This window comes from Helianthus annuus, chromosome 8 (genome assembly GCF_002127325.2).
Source record: "Helianthus annuus cultivar XRQ/B chromosome 8, HanXRQr2.0-SUNRISE, whole genome shotgun sequence".
Taxonomy (NCBI): domain Eukaryota; kingdom Viridiplantae; phylum Streptophyta; class Magnoliopsida; order Asterales; family Asteraceae; genus Helianthus; species Helianthus annuus.
In genome coordinates this window covers 111,124,635-111,134,297 of record NC_035440.2, presented here as the reverse complement: position 1 = coordinate 111,134,297, position 9,663 = coordinate 111,124,635, and the positions used below count along the sequence as shown (strand labels likewise).

General features: G+C 35.1%; 1 protein-coding gene across 15 annotated transcripts; it reads right to left on the bottom strand.

The window, feature by feature from the left end:
• Positions 1–1,419: 1,419 nt before the first annotated feature.
• Positions 1,420–5,116, bottom strand: LOC110873659. 15 transcript variants are annotated; one of them, XM_035976250.1, is made up of 11 exons: positions 4,694–5,112; positions 4,360–4,605; positions 4,242–4,289; positions 3,942–4,177; positions 3,449–3,513; positions 3,236–3,274; positions 2,970–3,050; positions 2,768–2,815; positions 2,583–2,633; positions 2,295–2,377; positions 1,420–2,097 (listed from the first exon to the last, which is right to left on the bottom strand). In XM_035976250.1, exons 4-9 carry the CDS (start codon positions 4,080–4,082, stop codon positions 2,588–2,590), a joined length of 420 nt encoding a protein of 139 aa, XP_035832143.1. In that variant the 5' UTR covers positions 4,083–4,177; positions 4,242–4,289; positions 4,360–4,605; positions 4,694–5,112; the 3' UTR covers positions 1,420–2,097; positions 2,295–2,377; positions 2,583–2,587. The 15 variants fall into 15 exon arrangements, with proteins under 15 accessions (XP_035832143.1, XP_021978335.1, XP_021978333.1 ...); XM_022122643.2 differs by having other exon boundaries at positions 2,295–2,363; positions 4,694–5,110; XM_022122641.2 differs by lacking the exon at positions 4,242–4,289 and having other exon boundaries at positions 3,942–4,065; positions 4,694–5,116.
• Positions 5,117–9,663: the final 4,547 nt, after the last annotated feature.

Here is a 9,663-nt window from a genome sequence, read left to right as displayed (position 1 = left end):
AAACAATAAATGAATTTAAATTAAATTAAAGAGATAACAAAATTAAATCAACAAATATTTTTGAATAAAAAATAAGAAAACTGATTTTTTTTTTCGAAATGTTAAAAGATAAGTCAATATTTCAATTATTATTATTATACATATTATATATAGGGGATGGTTCAAATGAAAACCACTTTTATCGCGAAAACTCGAAAAGTAACTAAAAAATACACAAATTTTTTTCAAATTTTTTATTAAAATCGCTAGTTTTTTATATAAAAAAAAATTTTCAAAAAAAAAAGATTTTTTTTGGAGTGCACATATGTAATAATTCACATGTGTAGTACACATACACATGTGTACTATTACACATGTGCACTACAATTTTTTTTTTGAAAAAAGTTTGTTTTATATAATTTAAATAGCGAAAATTGGTATGCAAAAAAAAAATTGGTATGTTTTTTAGGCTTTTTTAGTTAGTTTTCGAGTTTTCGCGATAAGTAGTGGTTTTCATTTGAACCTTCCCCTACATATTATACATAACTGCTCATAAATAGTATTCATGAACTATTATTAATTTATATTATTATGAGTAATTTTATACACATTAATAATAACTGCTCATAAATAGTGAACTATAATTAATTAATGAAGAGTAAATCTAATAATTGTTATATATTACTTTTAAAATATAAATATTATATTTATTTAATAAATGAAACTTTTGATAATATTGCACCAATAAAGTTATATACACATTTTCTTAATTATTTTCTCTTAACATTCTAATATAAATTTTGTTGAAACGGAGTTGTATTTGAAATGAAGTATATTTTGGTATTGTCAGCAGCTATACGAGTGACGATACCATTACGATTCTAACCGAACATTGGTACCGGTATCAACCAAACATTAGTACCGTATTGGTATTTTCGAACATGTATTTGCTTTTATAGTTTTCTATCGATGTAAAATATGTGATCTTTTGAGCATATTACAACTTAATTTTTTTGGTTTTCTTATTTGGTTGCTATAGCAAGTGCCGATATCATAACTAAACAAACTGATACCGATCGAAATCCCGCCGCGTAGTGCGGGGGAATCCCACTAGTTATTAAATAAATTCAAAATGTTTAAAGTTATATCAACTGATGTTCTAAAATTAAATAAACTAGTGTATTTCGATGACGCGCGTTGCGCGAAAGGCTTGGGCTAGTTTGCTTCATTGCCATACCTGGGATAGTCGTAAGTGTGTAGAAAGAGTCGACAACATAACTAAATAGATCGAGATAGCATTTGGGTGTGCCCTGCCGTTCCTTCTCTTACTCTTTCTATATCTCCCAGTTTTTACCTTTCATTGCTGTAGCGGGATGTTCTGTAGCGGGATGTTGGTAGACAGGAGTAAACAGAGATGTATTATAATTTGAATCATGCAAGTTTATTAAGAATGTCACTCCAATTGATAAAAGATGTAAAAGTGATGCAATAAATCTCATGTTTTACCCCAAAATAAACATATAACAGAGTACTTGGCAAGAAATGATAACATATAGCTCAATAGGCCCAGCTTACCAACTATGCAAGAAATCAGAACATGGTCACTATGGTTCGAGTCCACAGGTTGCTCCCCTTGGTCTAAGTTCGCATCTTGATCCCTTTGGCGAGTCAACGAGTTGCTCTCCTTCATCTAAGTCAATGTGTCGGTCAATATGGTCCGAGTCCACAAGTTGGTGCTTTTGTCCAAGTTAACATCCGAGTCCACACGTTGCTCCCTTTGGTCCGAGTATACGGGTTCATCACCCCTTGGGAATGAAGGCTTTGGATCTCATCATGTGAAAAAAGAATTACTACCATACTTAAAAGTCGAGGCTGTTTCTTTGCTCCACCTTAAGATCTTGCTCTGCCAAAATCTTTGCTTTCTTTTACGCTTCAAGTAACTCGTCATGTATTCTATTTCATACTTGAGCTTACTACCATAGTTCCAGATGTACATTATAAGAAACATAACTATACCGAACACCAGTATGATCTGACTTAACGAATCTGACTCAACGACTGATGTAATGCTAGAATCCAAAGCCGCACCCTATCATTTAATGGCCAACATGTGTACATCTGCAATGTCAATATGTTAAAGAAAAGACCATGGGCGAATCTTTTAGTGACTAAATGCGTTGCAAAGTGCAAACCATAAGGACCAACTGTGTACTTTTGGCAAAAGTTAAGGACTAAATGCGTTACAAAGTACAAACCACATGGACCATCCGTGTACTTTACTCAAAAAATAATGAAAGTGAATTACTATGAATTACCTTGTATTTTAATTGGATCCTTTAAAGTGCGACTTCACTGTCGATAACTTCTCTCTTTTTCTCCTCTCGCTGTACCAGAAATACTGTTTTAATAGGTGGGTTGGATAACGGGTCAAAAAGAGTAAAGTTTAATTCTCGTTTATTTAAGTTAAAAAATAATTACATGTTAAATATGTTTACACAAATATATCACTATTTTATATGTAACGCGTCGAAATTGCAACAATAATCGAAGATAAAAATAAAATATAAATATAAAATAGAAGTTGAGTGAGATAAAAGTGATACCTTAATTAAAGCCTCAAGCAAGCTTTTTGCTTGCTCAAGGTTGCGTCTAACCTGAAAATTGTAGATCAAAAATATAGAATAAGAACAGTAGAAATAGGTGCGTGGGTGTTATGTGTGGTGATTATATCTAAAAACAGATAAAAAATAAAGCACATAAACATATGAAAATGGATTGCAATGCTTACTTGACGAAGCTTTTCAAATGACTGCACGTTGTTTTCCGTTCTTTGCATCTGAGAATAAAAACAAAAGGTCAACTATAAACATCATGGCCCCACAGGGGTTTTAACTGGCCCCACAAGGCATTGGCAGGGCCCTGTGAGTTCTCCAGTCACGGTTATCGGAAAGAAAAAATACAAAAATATAAAAAAGTGATTAAGAACTTACTCTTCTTGTGTGAAGTATGTGAGCTTTTTCCCTTGGTCTAAATACGTTGTATGGGTTGGTATCGTTAACTGGTGGAGGTGGCTATAACGCAAAGTAATAAACTGAAAGTTAGAAAATAAATAGTATACACCAGCAGAAATGAAACCTAATAATCTAAGGGTAAAACTAAGAATAACTCCTTTATTACAGCTGAGTATCCAACTTAAATAAAAAAAATATATTATTTTACTTTATCTTCTTTACTTTAACCATGAAGAAATGCTAACCTGCAAACGCCGCAAAACAGGTTTTTGCCATCTTTCCCGCTGACAGGAGGAAAAGAAAAAGAAAAAATTGTCAAAAAAATATGCATTACTAACTGTATTAACATAACAGAAAATGGGAAACTCGAGGTTATTTTCATCTCAAGAACAACAGTCTTTCTTAACCACTATGTTTTGATCACAACAACAAAATAGAACATATTTCACGATCAATACCTTTTCTTTCCAGTAATTGTATATGGACTGAAAAACTCCGTATTTAATTGATAAGATTGAAGGGCCTATCAAGTAGACAAATAAGATGTAATCAACTATCAATGCCCCCATCGTTATGAAACAAAAGAAAATCTGAAGGAGTTATGCATAAAAGTGTCAGCAGGAGCATAATGCTTCAATCCATAGTAAAAGCAAGTAAGCACGTAACTTCAGATATGAAAGCCATAGCGGGTCGAAACAGGTTCAGATATGAAAGCCATAGCGGGTCAAAAGGGGTTCATATATGAAAGCCATAACCAGTCGAAACAGGTTCAGATATGAAAGCCATAACGGGTAAAAATGGGTTCATATATGAAAGCCATAACGGGTCGAAACAAGTTTAGATATGAAAGCCATAACGATTAACCGGGTTAAAACAGGTTCATACATGAAAGTCATAACGGGTCAAAATGGGCATGGGTTAGGTCATCTTACAACTAAAGGTAAGATTTACCTCAACAGCAGCATCAAATGTCAAAAGTACAGGTATAGGTGCTCCAAATGTAGGAGTTATAACTCCTGCTTTTTCTCTAGCCTTATGATCTAACACCTCCAATTTAAACATAATAGTCTCGAACCTGCGTAGACCCAACATGCTAATACTTTTTGCTTGGCAGATTATATAAACTAAAATGAACCTTGGGCAACTTGCAACGTGTTTATAAATTGACGTGGCCTGTTTCAGATCAACTGCAACCCAAATAGATTAAGTAAAGAGGTCAAAACTGCCAGAAGAGGACGGTAAAAGTTGTACCTTGAGCAAGTCAAATCAAAGTTTCAAGCATTCGAATAGTGGTTCTTGCTGCATTTGAAAAGACATTAGATATAAGGTTAAGAGAGAACATAAAAAGATCTCAAGGCAGGGGTGAAACCTGCATTTTCTGTTGCAGATCTTCTGTTGTATTTTCGGTTTCACCATTTAGCTTGTGCAATTACTCAAGATTAATAAAGATTTTTTCTTTGCAACAACAGAGCAATATTTTTCAAATTTCTAGGTTTCGCAAGCCAATGGCAACTTGAATCACAAAATACTGAGCAAATTATGAATGTTGATATATGGGCTCTCTCTAAAATCCAGGTAGTCAACTACTAAATTACGTTAAAATTCATGAACATAGCTGCAAAAATTTATCATAATCAAAACCCCAAATCTTTTAATGAACAACAAAAAAAAAATCAAGAGTTGTAAGGAATATTTATTAATACCTGATGAACTGTGAAGAATGGTAAGATCGAAAGAAGGGTGGAGATAATATGAAGGAAAAAGAAGTAGGAAGCAACTGTATTTGAAAGAAGGAAGGACACGCAGACTTGATCCGGTACCGGAATCCCGCGGAAAACCCATATCCATGACCGGTTTCCACCACGGTTGCCGCCGGCCACGTCCCTACCACCACCTTTGTAAATGACAACCATCAAGGATGTCCGTCGTCGCTTTGGGACCGTCTGTTGTGAAGGGTTGAACAGTCGGAACCCTAGAGCTACCACCGCCCTTTAGCGTGAATTATGACGTCGGGGAAGGAGGCTTCTCTCTATATCATGGTCTTGGTCTTTTCTGTACGATCCGAATCAACACGTAGCTAGGGAGGGGGGTTGGTGGCTGTGATAGAAACAGCCATCTGGCCCTTTAACATAGAGCCACACAAGTGTGTCACTATTCATTCAGTTTACTTTTTATCAGATTAAGATTAAGATAAGATAACATACATATATAATTGATATTTTAAAATTAAATAAATACATATATGAACATATGGCTTATGATTCATCATGTAATGACACTTGTCCTAAATGAGTTTCTTTTATTATATAGTACTAGATTCGGGACCTATGTATTACACATGTTGAATGGATGTTTTTTAAATTTATTAATTTTAAATAACATGTCATATAGTTCTTAAAATCTATAGTCTATTAGAAGTTGACACGCGATATCGAATATTTAATATGAGAAACATATAGTAAAACCACTTTTTTTTTGGAGCTTACGTAGCTCACAGGTGACTTCCATGATATAAAAGATGCCACATGTGATGATAAGAAAAATAACATATATTGAACTTACCTCCTAAAACCTGAATTATAACTACCATATGATTGTTGGTACACAAATGTTGTAAATTGAATAATTATAACATAGAATTAAATTATTTGAAAATATAATTATAACAATAACTAGAATTTTTACCCGTCGCGCGTTGCAGCGGCATAACAACTTAAGGATTTCGATTTTGATTAATTGTTTTGAGAAGTCTTCTTCTTTGGAAGATCCTTAGTTATCCAACATGTTTTGCTAAAACCTCACTATAAGCCAAAGACACGTTTTGGTACACTTTGTAATAATCATACCTTCCTAAGACACAAAATCAAAACTGAAATTACATCACTCCTTGTGCTTGGAAATAGAGTGTTAGGCAGCCAGTAACTATATAGTTCCATAAGAAAAACAGTGTTCAAAGCTGCACCTAAACATAACTACTAATATTAAAACCATCTATTAACATCTCAGATGTCCTTTATTCAATTATTTGCAACCATGTCCTCTCCCCTCTCCAATTTCCTATATGAATACCATTCTTGACCGCTGCTGACATGTCAACAATAATACTATCATCTCGGCTGAAATCTCTTTGTAGTATCCACAATGAAATATCATTCTCAAGCAGCTTTTGAACCACTCTTTTTTTACTGGCCGGGCTCCAAAATTCAGGTCAAACCATAGTTTCCCAAGAACATCAATAGCCCCTGTGGAAGCGAAGATCGTTTTCTTTTTTCCGTTTAAGTCTATCTATCACACGATTTAACTGCAGTACAACAATAACCATGTTAAGTAATATTCACATTTTCTTATAGATGCTTAAAGCTATTAATGTCTAAATGGAGGAACTATAGCACCGCTGCTGTGCTACAAATGCTTACTATAGATACTATATGTTTAACTTTAACTTTTGATATAGATTATTGACATTAAGATGGAGAAATACAAAAGAATGTGTTTTTTAGAATAACTAAGTGAATATTAGTTAGAAATCTGTATATACTAATAATATCTTTGGAAGATGAGTGAGAAACTGTAAGAAATATTATAAATGTTGGCTTAGTGTTCTAATATTACTTAGAGGGAGTTTGATGGTAGTGATCGTGGGTCAATAAGAAGTGAGCCGCTTGTCAAAAGGGCTGCAACCTCTACTGATCCTGGACCCTTTGCTATGGGTCATCATTATAATGGACAACGTGGCTTTCAAAGCTTCACTAACGACAACCCTTTTGTACAATCTAGGATAAGGCCCCCCTTTTAAGGGCTTAAATTACCTTTAGGTTGCTTGTAACGACTCTCACACCCTTTCAATTGAGGGAATAAGGAAAATGGTTACATTTAACCTCTTAATTTGCTTCCATTTTCACCATATTTGTCGCAACCCCCGACCCAACCCCGGGAGCGGGAGCCGCGACACGAACCGGTGGTATCGATGTTTATTAATTTGGTAGCGGAAATGAGACATCAGGATCGTAGTTAGGAAATGTTGGTGCATCCGTCTGTCGACTTCGTCTTGTATCGAGTCTTGTATAGATATAGGTAGTTTAGGGCTCGGGAATCAAGAAATTGGTAATTTGTAAGTGATTCCGCTTGAAATGACCTCTTGTCATTTCAAGCGAAATCTCATTCATTCCTGATTCCGCTCGAAAGTATTGGACCTGATTTCGCTTGAGCTAAAACATTGTGATTCCGCTTGAACCGTGTTCAAGCGGAATAAGGTCGCCTATATATAGGGCTGTTGGAGCGAAATCAGTAGCATGGTCTTCCGGTTTGCAACGAAGTGCTGCCGAAGTGTCGTCGTGATAGTAAACATCATTTTTATCAATAAATCGACAAGTTAAAGTGAATACGGCTGAAATAACATCAGTACATTAGTTTCCGCCTCTTGTATTGGTGAATTACTCTTCTGATCGACTCGTTCGGGTCTGAAAACGATCCTGCAAGTGGTATCAGAGCTCAGGAGGAAGAGTTCTTGCCATTTCAGTTGTATTTTCTGTTTTCTACATCTTCTTCTTTAAAATTGAATTTTTTTTTCACGGTAAAATTGGCTCAATTTTTCACATAACACGCGCAATCATGTTTTGATAAATCCTTGAAACTTTCAGAAGTAAAATCGATCTAAAACTTGAGATTTTTTGCTATTCCGCTTGAAATCATGTTCGAAATGATGACGTCATAATGATTTCGCTTGAGAAATACATCATATTTCGCTTGAAATCGAGATTTCGCTTGAAAGTTTGGGATAATTCCGCTCGAAATTGTGATTTTGCTTGAAGAACCACCTGATTCCGCTTCAAGTTTGATTCCGCTTGAAAAACTTAGTGTTTCCGCTTCAAGTACATATTCCGCTTGAAAGAGTATTGTTGTTGATTCCGCTTCAAAAAGAGATCTCGCTTGAAAGTGTACTCTTGCTATTTCGCTTGAACTTGGCAATTTGTGAACTTTTAAAAATTGAATCATGGAGAACGAGTTTTATAATGCCTTTGCTGGTCCAATGAACATTACTCAGAGTGCATTGCTTGAAAATGAAACAGGGACATCACAAAAACCACCTAAGCTTTTGGATATTGATGATTATAACGGTTGGTCCGAACGTTTTGGAAATTCGGTTGAAGCTTATCATTTGGATGCATGGGAGCATACTGAAGTTCCATATGAAAGGCCAACAAAGAACGGTAACCAGTTAATGCCAATCAGAGAAATGAGTGCTGATGAGAAAAAGAAGTATAGAGATGAGAAATTGATGGTGAGTTTGTTATAGCAAGCGATTAAAGAGGACATTTTGATTCTACTTCAACATGATGGAAGTGCTTATTCGATCTGGAATGAATTGGAAGCAAAATTTCTGGGAAGTGATGATATGCTCAAGAACAAGATGTCACTTATGAAGAAAGATTTGATCTATTTCGTGGTTTGAAATCAGAATACACCAAGCAAATTATTGAAAGATATTGTAACTTGGTGAGAAATATGACGAAATTAGGTATCAAAAAGGATACAGATGAGATAATTGAGAAACTAGCTGATGCGTTACCACATGATATTTGGGGAACTTATCTGATGATGTTGAGAAACAATTGAAAGGAATATAAAAAGTTAACATTGGGTGAGTTCATCAAACATCTTGAAGCTCAAGAGATGGAGCAGAGAAAGATTGCTAGGATGAAGAACTATGATGGAGAACAAGATATTGGTTTGTATTTAAAAAGTGGTGTTAGTGAGAAGACAAATTTTTCTCCAAAGGTTGAAACTGCTTTTAATGCAAAAGGTTCTTCTGAAAGTTCATCTCAGGGATCAAGCAGCACAACAGGATTTTCTTCATTTCTGACATTTGATCCACAGTTTTCTACAACAAAGAGTGGAAAAGTTCTTCAATGCAACATTGCTTTAAAACTTGAAAATGATTAGAATTATACCGAGGAAGTTGCTAAAAGTCACATGTCTTTGTTGGTAACAGTGCTTGAATCCTATGGAGGTTTAGTTGCAGGGAGGATCGGGAATCCAATGCTCACGAAAGAGGATTACGATCAAATTGATGCTGAGGAGATGGAATTAATGGATATAAAATGGTGCATGGCTAGTGTGTTGAGACGGTCTGAAAAGTTCAAACAAATTACAGGCAGAGATGATTTTCGCGAGGCACATGTGTTAACTTTAGGTTTTGATAAGTCTAAAGTTACTTGTTTTCGTTGCAGAGAAAAGGGGCATTTCAAGAGAGAGTGCACAAATCGTGAAGCGAGTGGAGCTCAAAATCCTTTCGGAAACAACGACTACTATAAAAAGGCGATTTATCATCAAGTTACACATCAGCCACATTAACAACAATAGGCACAAACTGCACTTGGAAGAAAAGAAATTGAAGACTCAAAGAGAGCATGTCTGGTTAATCCGAGCAAGGATAGTGATTTCAGTTGGGATAAATATATTCCAAAGGATAGTAAAGTATGCTTGGCAGATCAAGAAGATGAAAAATTGCTAGAAGGTTTCAGTTGGGACAATTATTGCCCAGACAAAGAATTCATGGACAAAGAGATGTTAAATGCTAAAGCTTTTGTTGCTAATGCTTCTGATATATATTGGACAGAAAAATACAGAAAAATTAGGGAAGCTGAAGAGGAGAAATGGAGAAGAATTGAAG

Bases quoted from the DNA above. Each gene is read 5' to 3' on its own strand.
- LOC110873659 (XM_022122641.2), bottom strand. From the start codon at position 4,406: ATGGTGAAACCGAAAATACAACAGAAGATCTGCAACAGAAAATGCAG. The intron at 3,514-3,941 runs GTAAATCTTACC...TCTACTTGATAG, and splicing joins CATTTGATGCTGCTGTTGAG to GCCCTTCAATCTTATCAATT. The intron at 2,634-2,767 runs GTAAGCATTGCA...TACAATTTTCAG, and splicing joins CATTTGAAAAGCTTCGTCAA to GTTAGACGCAACCTTGAGCA.